The sequence below is a fragment of the Macaca mulatta genome, chromosome 5 (genome assembly GCF_049350105.2).
Source record: "Macaca mulatta isolate MMU2019108-1 chromosome 5, T2T-MMU8v2.0, whole genome shotgun sequence".
NCBI classification, from domain to species: Eukaryota; Metazoa; Chordata; class Mammalia; order Primates; family Cercopithecidae; genus Macaca; species Macaca mulatta.
Window position 1 is genome coordinate 102827877 of NC_133410.1, and position 16492 is coordinate 102844368.

General features: G+C 33.7%; 1 protein-coding gene across 2 annotated transcripts in view; it reads left to right on the forward strand.

Annotated features, from left to right (window-relative positions):
- The window catches only part of GRID2 (glutamate ionotropic receptor delta type subunit 2), a 1541190-nt gene that overhangs the window by 1197481 nt on the left and 327217 nt on the right, over positions 1–16492 (forward strand). For both annotated transcript variants that reach the window (XM_028849003.2, XM_015138804.3), the window contains exon 11: positions 8592–8904. In XM_028849003.2, the coding sequence (XP_028704836.1) occupies positions 8592–8904 (313 nt within the window). The remainder of the gene's footprint in view (positions 1–8591; positions 8905–16492) is intronic.

Below are 16492 nucleotides of genomic sequence, written 5' to 3' on the forward strand. Positions count from 1 at the left end.
CATATTCTGTTTCAGAAAAAAAAGAAAAAAGAAAAAAGTCTTCAAAGTTTATATCAATAAAAATAAAAAACTAGAAATAGATTAGATTCTCATATCCAAATACAAAGTACAACAGATTTTAAAAGATGACACAAGGAAGATAATAAACATAAAAAGAGAAAGTAATAAGGTAACTACCAGAAAAAATAGTAGATCGAGTTAATAAATTAAGTCCTGCTTTTTAGAAAATATCAATAAAAGAGATAAATCATTAGCTAATTTAATCAAGTAAAAACAGGATAAGTACAAACATACAAGGTAAGATATGACAAGGGAGTAATAATTATTGATACAGGGGAAAATTTAGAACAGATTACTTTGTACATCTTTATGCAAATAAATTTGAAAACCTGAGCAATACTGATAACATCTTTGGAAAAATACGATTTTCCAAAATTGACCGCTGTAGAGATAGAGAACTTAAACCAATTTTCGCAAAAAAAAAAAAAAAAAAAATTATCAAAGGACCACTCTACAAAAAGGACCAAATGTAGAGTGTTTCACGGGTGAGTTCAGTCAGTTCCTTGGAGACCAAATAGTTCCAATGCTGTTACAGATTGAAGGAGACTAAAGAGGCACACAAACTAAACTAGATTGTTTGGATAGGACAGAATTGGGAAGATTATAAAATTGTAATATGAACTATAGATTAATGTATGGCATTAATGTTAAATTTCTTAAATTTGATAACTGTATGCAATGCTGTTACAGAATATAGTTGTTGTCATTAAATACATCCTGAGGTGCTGAGAAATAAAGCAGTGTGATGTATACAACATATTTTCAAATGGTTCAAAAAAGTATGTATATTCCTATATGTTTATATATTATAGAAAGTATATATGTTTACATGTATTTCTGTGGGTGCAGGTGTGGAGTATGTGTGTGTATGTGTGTGTGAGAGATAATGAAAGGGAGAGAATGCTAAAGCAAACGTGACAGAAGCTTAAAAATCTGTGTAAAGTACATACAAGAGTTCTCTACTGTTCTTTCAATTCCTCTATAAAATTTGAAATTACTTCAAAATTAAAATAAAGTCTTTTGAAATTTCAATTTCAATCTCAGTGTTTTTTTTAAAATGAGGAATAGAATGATAACGCCAGGCACAGTGGCTCACATCTGTAATCCCAGCAATTTGGGAGCCCGCGGCCGGTGGATCTCCTGAGGTCAGGAGTTTGAGACCAGCCTGGCCAACATGGCAAAACTCCATCTCTACTAAAAGTACAAAAAATAGCTGGGTGTGGTGGCACATGCCTGTAATACCAGCTACTCGGGGGGCTGAGGCATGAGAACTGCTTGAACCCAGGAGATGCAGGTTGCAGTGTTCCGAGATCACACCACTGCACTCCAGCCTGGGTGATAGAGAAAGACTCTATCTCAAAATAAATGAATTAATTAAGTTAAATAAAGAAAGAATTAGAATGATAATTGCCTATCTCAAACTACTAACCTCTTATTTAATGTCAAAACAGTATAAAGACAATCCCATTAAAATCAACAACAATGTAATAATGTCAGCCCTTACACAACTATTTGATACTATGCTGAAATATATATGTTTGAGATGAGTAATCTTTGGCTACCTGCCCAAAGTTGTATATCATTGACTGACAGATGTAAGACTTGAATACATTCTTCCTTCTTTCTTCCTTCTTTCTCTCCCTCTCCCTCCCTCCCTCCCTCCCTCCCTCTCTCTCTCTCTCCCTCCCTCTTTCTCTCCCTCCCTCCATGTATTTCTGTGGGTGCAGGTGTAGGGTGTGTGTGTGAATGTGTGTGAGAGAGAATGAAAGGGAGAGAATGCTAAAGCAAATGTGACAGAAGCTTAAAAATCTGTGTAAAATACATACAAGAGTTCTCTACTGTTCTTTCAATTCCTCTATAAAATTTGAAATTACTTCAAAATTAAAATAAAATCTTTTGAAATTTCAATTTGAATCTCAATGTTTTTTAAAATGAGGAATAATAACGCCAGGCACGCACAGTGGCTCACATCTGTAATCCCTCTCTCTCTCCCTCCCTCTCTCTCTCCCTCCCTCCCCCCCTCCCTCCCTTTTTCCCTCATTCCCTCCCCTCCTTCCTTCCTTCCTTCCTTCCTTCCTTCCTTCCTTCCTTCCTTCCTTCCTTCTCTTTTTTCCTTCCTTCTCCTGCCTCTCCCTCCCATTTTTCCTCCTCCCTTTCTTCCTTCCTTTAGCATTTCTTCAATCCTTACTTTCTCCCAGGCAAACCTGGAATCTTTACACTGTAATATTATTTGAAGACCAAAGAAAATCAAACAATATTCAAGAAAACTATCAAGAAATTTCAAATATTTACAGAAGTTTATTCTCTTGAAGAGCAAGAGAAGGAAACAAATAGTTTAGAAAGTTAGGTAGGCAGAAGTAGAGCTAGTACTTGTTAAATGTGTGCCAAAACTCTTCAGTAACTGTTTTGCTGCTGCTTTTTGCAAAAAATATTTAAAGTTGGAATGAATGCGTTTCCTGAGGTAATATGTGAATTACTGCAAGCAGTATGTGCAAAACATGAAAAACAGAGGTGATATTTAGTTTGGAATTGTCATATTCAAAATCAGAAATAAAATGTTCATTCTGATAGAGCAGTGAGTTTGATTTTATTCTCAGATAAAGTAACAGAATGGATTATTAATCAGATGTATTTTAAATGAATAAAACAGCAGTTCATGTTTTTTATAGCATTAGCTATTCGTGAGCAAATGAATATCTGATTAAATATGTATTTTGAGTTCAACAATGCCTTTTACAAAGCACTTAAAACTCTATAGATAAACCTGGCTTGATGGCAATGTAGTAAAGAATATTTATAGGTGATTGAAAAGCCATATCTAAAGTGTTAACTAGTGAGCTATCATCAAAGTGCATAGAACTTTAGAGGCATATTGCCATACTTTGAACTTGCCAATGTATGTACTTCACTAGTAATGTGAATGAAGAATTAAAGGCTTGCTTCTCAAACTTCTGAATGGCTCAAACCTGGTAAAATAAAGTTGACATAATGAATGAGAAGTATAGATTACAGTAGATGTGAAAGATGCAAAAGAACCAAAGAATGAGATTACCTAGACAAATATAAAATCTAACATTTGTTTCAACTGCATAAGACTATGTGGGCTACTAGTTTGATAGTGTTTATTTAAAAAAATTTTTTTAATTTTATTTAACCTTAAATTTAGGATAAGGTAGTATTAAAAATCACCTAATGAAAGTGATTCAACCTCCAATTTTATTTAAAAAGTGTATAATTTATATCAACTGAAGAAACTGATTAGACTATGTTCACAGAAGAATGACAAGTTATTTTGAGGGATAGAAAATCATCATCTCTTGGGAAAGGTTTGAAAGCTTGTCATAGGGCAGATCTATTTAGAATGATAACATAATGTATGGATGACAAAACTAAGATATCTAATAAAGAGTACAAGGAAGCAGGTATTAATTCATTATAAAATCAAAGTTTTATAATAATTAGAATATTTCAAATGCAAATTTTTCATCTTAGAAAAAGCAGTTGGACTTGGTGTAATATTAAAATAATGCATGTAAAACACATAACATGACACTTGGTATAAAGGTATATAGCAAGCACTAACTAAATGCATAACTATTAATCTTACCAATATAATGTTCTCAGCATTATATTCAAGAATAAATTAGATCTTTAGTTGTTACATATAATCATTTATTTCAGATTAAATTTAGAGTAAATGTATTTCAATTTCTCTAAGCTTCTAAGATTCAGTGATTATATTGCTTATTAATCATGCTCCATTGTATAATCCATCCATCTCCTTTTCATGACTTGAGAGAATGCAAATCTTATATCTTCTCTCAAGGAAAATATTATGACTATATAATTAAAATAATTTTTAAAATGTATTTATATTCCAGCTTTAGTGCTAGTCCTAATCAAAATTTAAATAGTCATTTTACATTAAATATTTGACATATAATATTTTGTAATATATTGAATTTACTGTAGTAGATGACTAATTATCTTGGCTATTTGCAAATAATGTAAGCATAAATATACTGATAAATCAAGAACCTTACTTTAATTATTGACATAATTATTCAGGATATTAATCTATTATCATTGCTATAAAACAGTCAATTTTCATATTGCCATTTTCTTTTTATTATTTAAATACCTCTCTGTTGGGAATGCAGACAAAAAGATGGAAAAGATTTATAATAATTAGGTAATGTAAGTTTAGTAGGAGCTCCATCTTTATTTATTCATATATTCATAGCAAGTATTTATTGACCATGAATTCTATGCCAGAAAATGTGATAGGTAATTTTTTTTTAAAGTCACAATCCTTGCTTTCATGTAGCTTATGGCCTAGTGGAGGAGTCAAACATTAATGAAAAGATTATATAAACATATGTAAGTTTACAGCTGTCATAATGGCTAGTAAAGTGATGGATGTAAATTCTGATAGTGTAAATAATAATTATTGTTCCAGTCAAAGCGATAGTGGATAGCTTCCCTGTGAAAATGAAAATCAAACATATATATATATATGTAAAAACATTTACTTGAAGTTTCAGGAGGGTCAATCCAGACTGTAGGAATAGCATGTACAAAGACCATACATCAGGAAGAACTGCTGGAAGGGAAAATGGTACAATATGAATATGTTAAAGCAGGTTGGGGATAGCCTACCTAAACCTGTATAGACCATGTTTTTGATCTTTCTCCAAAGAGCAATGCAAATTCATTGAAAATTTTTGAAGTGTGGTGGGAGACAGGATCAGATTTGCTCTACAGAAAGACTACTTTGGCTACAATAGGGAGATTGAAGAGGAAGAAAGGTAGATTTCAGGTAGTCTTACAAGGAGCTGGAGCCTAGGAAAATGATGAAACTGGTAATAGAGAAATGAATGGATATTAGGATTCTCAGGAGGTGAAATCAATAGTGATATATTTAATAGGGGGCATAGGCTGGAGAAGACAATGAGGCTAACAAGTTTTATGACTTATGTAAAAAGTCACCATTCATTAAAGCAGGAGATGTTGGAAGAGGACTGGTTGAATATCATGAGTATGATGTTGGTAGGTTAAATGTTAAATTTGAGGTATTTTCGAGTCATTTAGCAGAAATGTCAATTATGTAGTTATATAAATCAGTCTAGACCCCAGAGCTCAGATACACATCTAGAAATATACATTTGTAAATCGTGTGTAGATGGGGACAATAGCAGTAATGAACACAGAAGAGCTCAAATGAGAAAAGGATGTAGGCCCAAGTCCAGAGAACTGCTAACATGAACTTGAAAAAGGAACTGAGAAAGAGATGCATGTTATGTCATTAAATTCAAGGGAAAGTTGTCTTTGTGATGCAGGGAGAGATCATCAGTGCTAAATGTCAAGAGACCTGATCAGATGAGCTTTGAAGTATATCTGCTATGTTCAACAATACAATAATTAAGAAGTACTTTTTCCATGAGGAATAGGGTACCCAACAATATGGGAAAAAAAGAGTCTTCTCAGAGTGACTGGGATATATAAAAATAGAGAGAAAAGGTGGTAACATGGAGTAACCAGAGGGTAGAGGGAAGGGCTCAATCTCTTTGATTTCATTTTAACAAGAAACAAAGAGTCTTTTAATAGGAAATCTAGTTAATAGGATGATGTTGAATGCATGAGACAGGGACTTAAATATCTGAAATGGAGGTTGATACGTTTACTGATGGAAACTTAGTCTTAGAAAAGGGGACAGCTCCTGTATTATGGAAGCAGATAAATAGAGTAGACTGCATTTGGGCTATAGGTTGGAACGTAGAAATAAGTATGAATTTTAATCTCACATCTTCTGTGTTCTCTATGTAATAACAGTGGGAGTAAAGATGTGGAAAGTCATTGTAAAAAGTGGACAAGTGAGTTGACCAAATAAATAAAAACCTAAGAAGAGTAAGAATAAATCGTTGTCTTTGATTATTTCTGGTTATATTGTTTATTGACATTTAGGAAATTTTAGAACTGTCTTTCTGAATTAGTGGTCCTTGGCCTTTTTTAAAATTTTGCTTCAGTGTAGCACCTCTAATATAAGAAAGGACTACCACATACTCATTATCCATTACAGTGTTCTGCTGTATCATTGATTCTGAAGAATGGAGTGAAGCATCTCTTTAGGAAGGACTATACAAAACTCAGAGACAGGAAAGAGAGAGAGAGAGAGAGAGAGAGAGAGAGAGAGAGAGAGAGAGTGTGTGTGTGTGTGTGTGTGTGTGTGTGTGTGTGTGTGTATTTGTTAGAAAAAGTTCATTATATGATTCTGATATGCCTTCCACAGGGAGGCTAGAAATTTCTCCTTGAAAATAGAATAGCCACGTGTTGAAAATAGACCAGAATTTAGGAATTTGTTTATAGATATATGACAAGTAATTGTTAAATTTAATAAACAGTTTAGCACATGCAAATAATCAGCTCCCTTTTCCTAAATAAAAAACTTTAGATATTTTTCTTCTATTTTAAAAATTCACTTTGTGAGATTTAGAAGTATCCGTTATTAAAATCAGTAACTATTCCAATTTATATTCATTTGAAAGTAAAACATGTAATTATTTATTAGAAAAATATTTATGAACATTTTATAAATACTATCAACATGTTGTCAGTAAATTCCTCCTCAGGTGGAATTTTCTGACTTTGGTTGAGTCATTAAATGCTTTGGGTCACTAGTGATCAATTAGTAAATTACTGATCCATAGTACTTTAATGGCCTGAAAAAGTAAATGCATCTTCTGAGAGCCTAATTGAATCTTAGAGAGTTATTTATTCATCATTAAGATCAAGATAAATGAGTCAGCTCACAATAATGATACTGAACAGTTACATTCATTTCACAAATAGATAAACTAAAGCTCAGAAAAGACAGGACAAGGGAGTTAAACATCCAGGTTAGATCTTCCATCTGAAAAGACCCAATTCCCAGTATCTTGCTATAAAATTAAATATATGAGTTTGAAAGCAATATTTTTCTGCAAGTTCATTTTCATATAGTGTTATTAAGTTTGATGCCATTCAGTTAATAATTGTAGATCCATGGTACATATACTAATATGGTCTTGTTATAATGTAAATAGTACAGTTTAAACAGCAAAATTTCACACTCTTTTAATATAACAATTTTCCTAGAACCAATTATCCTAAGTGACTACTATATGGTTCATTTGGAAAATGAATGATAGCTGCAATATGGTAAAATGATTATGAGCACAGGCTTTGGAATAAGAAAAATGTAGCTTTAATATCTGGCTTCTGTACTTACTTGCTGAGATCTGAACAAGTTACTTAAACTTCTAAGGTTTAGTTTCTCCACTTATGAAATGGAGAGGAAAAACGCATAATTCACAGCTCATTGTAAGGACTAAGTAAAAAAAAAAATCCTTAAATACTTAGCATGGGGCCTAGCAACAAATATATATGAACTTGGTACACACAGACATACAAACACATACACACACTGCTTAACTTTAGCTAGAATATTTTTAAAAGCATTATTACTTTGAGACTAGATTCATCCAAGTTGGTTTAGCATTCTACTGGGCATGTTACTTTTCATGTCTTTCGTGGTTTTTGTCCCCAAAAGCTATAAAACAAGTTTTATCTTCTTTCATGAAACAATTAAAAAGAAAATAACGAGAAAATGTTCAAAAAATAATTTACTAGTATTTGTGTTTGTCTGGAAGGGACATCCTGCAGCTTTGATCACAGCTGAAGATCATTACTTCAAACAAGATACATCTTTTAGATATTTAAATATGTTTTATCATATTATGCAATTTAAATGTAAAGTCATCTACCCTCTGCTGTACTGAGATCCTGCTATATTTTAAATAAGTAAAATAGCAAATTTTAGTGCTATCACTGAGAATATAAGAAGACACATTAAAAAAGGGATTATTACTCCAAGAATTATCTTTTTTTAATCATTAATTGTTCATTAAAATATTCCTGACATTTATGCAATACAATCATGTTAGTGATCTTTGGCATAGACAACTTAGTGCTGTAAAAACTAACAAATCTGTTTAGAGCCCAATAGTATAAATTTCTATGCCGAGAAATATAAACCAATGGTAAAATGCCATGTTGAAGTTTCTAAATAACCCACCTAATAATTTACATGTTAAGAACATGTTGAATATCTTGGGAACATGTCCCTAGAAAGGATTCTCCAGTATAAGCTTTTCCTTTACTATTAATGATGACTTTGATAAAAATCACCCAGGAAAAAAAAGACGATTTTTTCCCTGTGTAATCTGTGTCTGAAATATTCTTCACTGATTTTACATGCGCTGATAATATGAACAAGGTAATTTGTCTGACTCTGATGGGGCAAGATTTTCAGTAAGAAATTCAAAATTTACACATGGCTCTTCTGTAAGAAGTCTTTGCAGTGTTTTTCAGTTTATATAAAAAGATTTATATTGCCTGAGGCATCTGTTTTTTTCCTCGAGGCAAGCTGAAGTGGCACAAATGAAATTGTTTTTCACATTGTTAATGTATTCCTTTCTCTTTCAATTTCTCAGAGAGCCGACATAGGGATTTCTGCTTTAACCATCACTCCTGACCGTGAGAATGTGGTGGACTTTACAACACGTTACATGGACTACTCAGTGGGGGTACTACTTCGAAGGGCTGAAAAGACAGTGGATATGTTTGCCTGTCTTGCACCATTTGATCTCTCTCTATGGGCTTGCATTGCTGGCACAGTCCTTCTGGTGGGTCTACTGGTCTACCTCTTGAACTGGCTTAATCCCCCACGGTTACAAATGGGATCAATGACGTCTACCACTCTCTACAACTCCATGTGGTTTGTGTATGGATCTTTTGTACAACAAGGTAAGGAGCAAAACTATATTCTAGTATTTAAAAAAAACAGAATGTGATGTTTCCCATGCCATGTATTTAGTTAATAAGGTTCTGTATGTGACATCAATAAGTGTTCTAAAGGGTCCTCACAGCAATGCTCAGAAAAGAACATTTCCTTCTCCCTCCTAGTGGATCTCAGACACACCAGGTTTCCAGCAATAATGGTTCATTGTCTTTTGATGCAAGTTCAATTTCATCAACAAAGGCAAAAGTGAGTGTCAAAAGTAAAGCTCACAAAAAACATCAAGATCTGATTTTTCTCTCCAAACTCACTTTCTGAGAAATAGCCTTACTAGGATGAAACTACTTATTACCAGAGAAGGTACTATTTAATTATTTACATATGTAAGAAATGTTAGGATTTGTTCTTTGTTCAGAGACATTATTTCATGCATTAAAAATATTCATTGACATTGAAAAGACTTTGGTTAATTTAAGACTGATGAGAAATTTTATGTTTTATCTTTCACTTTGATATGTAATCTTTACTGGTGATTTAACTTACAATTTCACTATTTTCTAGAGAATGTCATTGCTCTGTTATTTAATATCCAATCTGCCCAACTCTTTAAACTTGTCTGATTAATTATTTGGCTCTCACTGTTTCAAAATAGAATAATATTTATTGCATTCCTTACTTGAGACTTGCCTCATAGAGAATGAAATAGTAAGAAAATTGATAGTCTCTTGCAAGCTCTACATACATATTGAAGAGGAGAGATGTTTGTTACAATGGAGACATTATACTCTTGTGCTAATACTTACAACTGAATAACATCTTACTTTTTATTCCTATTTTCTGTTGGACCTTCCATTAAACTTCATTTTTCTATTCTAATTTAACTAATCAAAGATTAGTCTAGAACCTTCATCTCACTTGCCCACTTCTAATCTAGCCCTTAAACCTTTTATAAGCATGCTTTTCCCTCTACCTTTCCATATCCAGGGCTCTAAGTTTACCCGTTACTGTATATTTTTCACACTTTTAGTTCATTCATTAATAATTAACTCAGTAAATATTTAATCCACACTGTCTAAGTAGAACTTTGCTAAGAACTGAATGTATGATGGTGAGCAAGAGGGTCTTTGCCATCATAGCGCCACGACAGAAGTCTAATGAGACACAAATGTATAAACATGGGATTACAATTGTGGGTAGAAAGTTCTGTGATAGGATAAGCATAGACTGTTAGGAGAACATAGGTGTAGAAGAGCTTAATATATGTTAATGTCACAGAGAAGGCTTTTAAAAGTAACACTTTATATAGAGAGACAGAGCTAACTATGGAAAGAGCTTCTTGAAGAAGATGAATGGAGAAAAAGAGACATAAATGGTTAGGATGGAATTTCAGAGCAAGAAGTGAGAGAGAAATTAAGATAATCCAAGCAGAGGGGAGGTAGTAAAGATGAGGCTGAAGCTACATTTGTTATTATCAGGAGTTTGAACTGATCCTTGAAATGATCAGATATTTAAAGATAATAAACAGGAAAATACAGGTTCAAATTTTACTCTAGAAATGTTCTGGTTATAATGTAGAGAACAGATTGATAAGTGTTCACAATAAGAACAGATTGTGAAAAGTGAGATAAATTAAGACTATTGTAATAACTGAGCAAAGAGTTGGTGTGGCTTGCTCAAAGGTAAGGTAGCTTTGGGAGTCAAAAGGAGAGTATTGATGAAATGGAATCCGTAGGTTTTGATTAGCTATAGAGTGGTGGGGGGTCAGTGCTGAAGAAAAAAAAGGAGATAAAGTTTTATTGTAGGTTTTTGAATATAAAATTATGTATATTGGATGTTGATCTCGTTTACTGAAAAAATATAACCCCCAAAAAAGTATATGACAGGAGAAATGATACATTCATTCTGCTGCACATTGAGTTTGAGCTATCTCTGAAACATTCAAAAGAGTATTACTAATGTGTGCTCAGTGGTTTGAAATATTCGTCAGATGCACAAAAGAGACATCTGGACTTAATATATATTTAGGAGATACTGGAATGTAGGAAATTTTGAAGACATGGGAGTGAATGAGATCACACAGAGTAGTTGCTCTTAATTGCAAGTTCCTGATTGAGAACCACTGGCCCACACAAAGCCTAGGACAGAGCGCTAAAGAAAGGAATGGGTAGAGGAGCGCTCAGTGGTGCCTCATAAGGAGTGACTAGAAATGCACAAATGCAAATCAGAGCAGCTAGTAGTATACATTTGGTTGACTGTGTTAAACATTTCAAAGAATCAAATGAAATTAAGGCTTGAAAGGTTTTTGTTGGATTTAACGATAAATTTATTATTGAAGCAAAAAAGCTTTGTCCTTTCCCTATGATGTCTAAGGTTTCAGCTAGATAATTCGGAGTCCAGAGGCTAACATCATCCAAAGGCTTGTTCACTTCACTCACATATCTGGTAGTTAATGTGGGCTGCAGGCTAGTGGCTTCAGCCTTTTCTCCACTTGGGCCTCTCCATGAGGTCACTCTGCATGGGATAGTTTGACTTTCTCACAGTATGGTGGTTGATTTCTCCACAGAAAGCATCCCAATTAAAGAAGAATGTTATGTTCCAGGTTGAGAGTCATAAACTTGTGTGATGGTGTGAGTTCCTCTTACAGAAAACATCCTGGATGTACCCACCTCATGGGTTTTTATGAGAATTAATGAATGGTTAAAATTGTGAAGTTCTTAGATATAACTTATATAAGTGTCACATAAGTGTTTACTAAATAAATAAAACAATGAATTAAACTCAGCTGCAGAGAGTTAGGCATATGTAAAAAAGGGATAACGAGACAAATGATTTTAGATCATTTTGATGTAGATAATGATTGAAATAGTAGGTCGTGGGGTACATGGAACAACTATAAATAGAAGGACCAAGAATGTGAATGTAATGAAAACTAAGAGTAGAAATCGATAGAGTAGGCCTGGCATGGTGGCGCATGCCAGCACTTTGGGAGGCCGAGGCAGGCGGATCACCTGAGGTCAGGAGTTCGAGACCAGCCTGGCCAACATGGCGAAACACCGTCTCTATTAAACATACAAAAACTTAGCCAGATGTAGTGGCAGGCACCTGTAATCCCAGCTACTCTGGAGGCTGAGGCTGGAGAATTGCTTGAACCTAGGAGGCAGAAGTTGCAGTGAGCAGACATCGTACCATTGCACTCCAACTGGGGCAACAAGAGGGAAACTCTATCTCAAAAAAAAAATTGATAGAATTGTTAGTAGTAGAAGAGAGTAGTAGAGGTCTCAGTAATATTACAGGAAAAGAGTGAAAACATAATTGTAAATGAGTTTGAAGCCTGTATTTATAAAATAGGACACCTAAGCCTAATTTTTTTTTGAAATGTAATAGAGGAGAACAAGTTGTAGGTATGTGAATACGAATTCCAAAAGTTAAGAGTTGGTGAAGGACTTCAAAGCTGATCAAGGAACTGAGAGATTAAAGGGTTAGGTGAACCAGCTGTAATGATGATTTGGATTAGACTGGAGAAAAAGAAATTGAGCCATGTGTCAAAGTTGTGAATAAATAAGGAAGGATGACAAGGATGTTGATAGACATGAGCATTGACCAGAAATAGGAGGTGATATAGCTAGATATAATTAACCTCTATTTTCATCTTACTGCTTCCCATTTATTCAATTTTTCAGTGCATGATTTCAACAACTGCCAATACGCTGATGACTCCCAGATCTACATCATCTATTCTTGAACTTCAGATTTGTATATTCAACTGTTACCTAGGCAACTCTCTGACTATACCAGAGGCACCATAAATTTGAACATGCCAAAAATGGAATTCATTTTATAATCTGAACCTTCTTAGCCTCTCACATTCTCTATTCCAGCTGATCCACCACCAACCATTCAGACTCATGTTAGAAACTCTGAAAATAACTCTTGATTTCTTCCTCTTTCTCAGCTTGTATATCCAACCATGATCAAGTCCTGTCAATTTTATCTACTAAATATTTCTAGAAGTGGAAATCTCTTCTCATCTAGAAAGATTAGCCTAGATTGTCACCTAGATTGAGGCTCCCTCACTTTTCACCTGAACTATAGGAGTCTTATAATAAGTCTTTCTTCTTCCAGTGTTGTCTCCTGCAAATATACGATTCACATACTTGTGTATATACCCAAGTTATCCATGCCATGGAAAGATGAACACATAATTCCCATTCTTCAGATATTTTTTTGGCTTCCCAATGCCTGCAGTTTAGAAGTCTGAGTTCTTCAGAGTATAAACAATATTCCATCACCTGACTCCTGTCCAATGCTCAGTTCTCATCTCTTACCATTCATGCCCCACATTTAATGGCCCAGTTACTCCAAACTGGTTTTTGTCCCTGACTATAAGACAAGACTGTTTCCTACCTCTTCACTTTTGCATCTGCTCTTTCCAATTCCTGGAGTGCCTTTGTTACCAACCTGATTAGACTCTACTCCCACTCTCTGCCTTTATACAGCAAGTTCCTAGTCATCCTCTAATTTTTTCCTTTATTTCTCTACTTTCAAGAAGTCTTTCCTGGGATTGAGAACCATCTTCTATACTCCTCAAGATATATTTATCATAGTACTTATCAACCATAGTGTAATTCATTTTTTTAAACATGTCTCCACCTGAATCCTTTGAATATATAATAGTGAACTATTTAATCTGTGTAGTCTCTTTGCTTATAGTTAAGTGCCTTGTACATGTTAGGCATTTAATAAATTCATATTGATAAATTTAAAGAATGGATGCTAAATACTTAACTAAATAAAACATGGAGGTTAACTGCAATATTTTGTTTATTAAATTATAGTCTCAAACAAAAATACTAAAATTGTCCGCAAATGACTTAAAACTCACTAAACCAAAAAGAAATTTATTTGTAATGTCCCCACTGAGTTGTTGTAAAAAGCTAAGAGGAGAAGTTTATAAGTAAGGCATCTTCTTAGTTGAAGCCTTTTTTGAAGATGTTGACATGCTTATGAATTCTTTCTGAATGCTTTTGGCTTTCTGAATTCTTCCTCCAAGTGACCAAATTTCAATAAGTTTTGGAGCACACCCAAGAAAAAAAGATAAATAGAATTACCCATATGGTTAGCATGCTTTTCTAGTTCTATAAACATGCAACAGATAACAAAAGTTATAAATATGTTAAATACCTTTCTATCCCACCGCTCCCTTAAATGAGTTGCACAGCCTGTAGGTTGATTGTACATTTATACAAATTTATAATGACAGATAATACTGAATCGCATATGATTAGCTACTTCATCTTTGAAAAGCTGCTATTCTTCCACTTGCTAACAGTGAAAAGGTGAATTCATTAAAAGATACTGAAAGCATCTTTATGCTCTGATTAAAAATAAATTAAGAAGAGGCTTATAAACCCTATGAAAAAGAGAATCAATCAATGACAGTGTCCATGTATAGTCAGTTGAGTTGGAACTGGTGATAATTTCCAATAAAAATACAGTCTTTTAAGAGGAAGTACAGCTGTTATTTCAGAATTGCAGTCTTCATTGAGCCACTATACCAGATTGAATAGGGATAAAGAGGCATTTCATGTGTTATCAGACAGATTTCTAAAAAAGAGTTCAAGGACAGCTAAAAGCAGAAAAATGTTAAATATATGTGAGTTGTTTATTAATCCTGACATTTTAAAAAATCTGTAACTTCAAAGCATTCCGGAAAAATAGTTCAGGGAATCCAACTGTGCAAAAGCAGTATGGTCCATTATAGAGATAAACTCAGTACATCTGTTTTGCTGGAACATTAAGAGCTTGTGAATTAGGTTGTAAAATGCACGAATGAGAGACCAATTTTATACAAGTTTTGTTGTCATTTTATGTCCTCCCTTATCTCCATGTCTACATACATCTCCTTGCAATTAATATTCTTAAAGGAAACTGGATTTGATTTTTAGAAGTCTCTAGTGTTTAGTTTGTTGGCAGTGACTCTTTCTATCATCTGGGCTCCAGAGGACATCATTGACTTCTTCGCAAATGTAGTTGTATGTAATTTGCTTTCTGTTTACATGCAAAGGGAAATTTTAGAGTTATCTTCAGATGTTTGTGTCTGATTATGGGAAACAGAAATATTTCTAGTCATATAAAATATTTGAAGCAACTACATATATGTTTATTTAGCAGCAAGCATTTATTAAGCACCAACAATGTGTCAGGAACATGAGTAGCAAAAGGAAAATAAGGAATAACTCTTAACTAGGGTTTAATAAATATTTCTTGAGTATGCTATGTGCCATGCCTGGCCTATGCTTTGAGTATGACCGTAAATAAGAAAGATACAGTCCTTGCAGGAGTGTTCAACATCATGCCAATGGATCTTAACCAAATTGAGATCAAAATAAACCATTTCTGATGAGAGGAGCAGCCAGAATCATTGAAAAGAATAAAGAAGGAAAATTCCTTTGGTAGTTTTCTTAAACATCAAATAGCTCCACAGATGCTAGTGATGAGTAGAAAGCGGGCCTTTAGGAGTGTTAGAAATACTGAAAATAATTTGATGCTGTTGCACAAGAGTTAACATAAAAGACAACCCACTGATTTTGAAATCCCAGGACAATTTTTGGAAGAAAATAAAGAGTTCTTCCTACTGTCAGATGGATCACACTATTATACAGAACACAACTTTCTCATATCCACAAAAAGAAGAGTCAGACATTCTTTCCTATTGAATTGGGCAACAGAAGAGATTGTTGAGAGACCATCTCTTTAAAACTTTGCATAGAAGAATAACTCAAAAAGACATCAATTTTAATAGTGTAGGTATCAAATATATGAAACTTACCAATGTCCTATTTACAAACTCTCAAAGCATTCAAGCCTTGTAATGCAGTAATTAAAGCCATTTCTTTATATTGTTATCTAATATTTCACATTCAATTTGAATATAACAAAAATGACATTGACTAGCTCAATGACGTTGACCCTTGTGAACAGAGGAAAAATGAGAGTAATTCCCTGTGACAGGTTAACTCGACTACAAAGACAGGTTTTTTTCTACATTCTGTTCTTACAGGTATTAAATTAAAATGGCTCTCCATAATTTTTATTTAGGCTTAAACAATATCTCTTATTGTTGTTAATTGTGATTGGCAGTCCTTAATAAAGGGACCACAATGCATTCTGAGTGCTGTCACATCCACCTGAGAATTTCCCCATGCTGATTTAAAACATGACAAAATGCCCATTTTCTTTCTTGTTATCACACAATTCTTCACAACTAATAAAAAAAGTTGAACTTTCATGCTGAAAGTGAATGTTCAAATTCTACCAATAGTGAACAGTAATTTGTTTACTGGAAAACAGTGCCATGATTTTAAGCTGTGAATGCATTGGTTTGCCTTCCCAATGAACTGTGATGAACTCCTAAGCAATTATGCTATGAACTATATGCATATATGGCCCTGAAAATTGTTTAGCTTGATACCAACTCCACATGACCTGAGTCAGAAAATCCTTTCTCATGTTCAACTGGGCTTTTGAAGAGTTAAAAGAAATCAAAGAACATGAGGCAAAAATCATATTTCTTCTTATAAAACAAGAACTAGTACA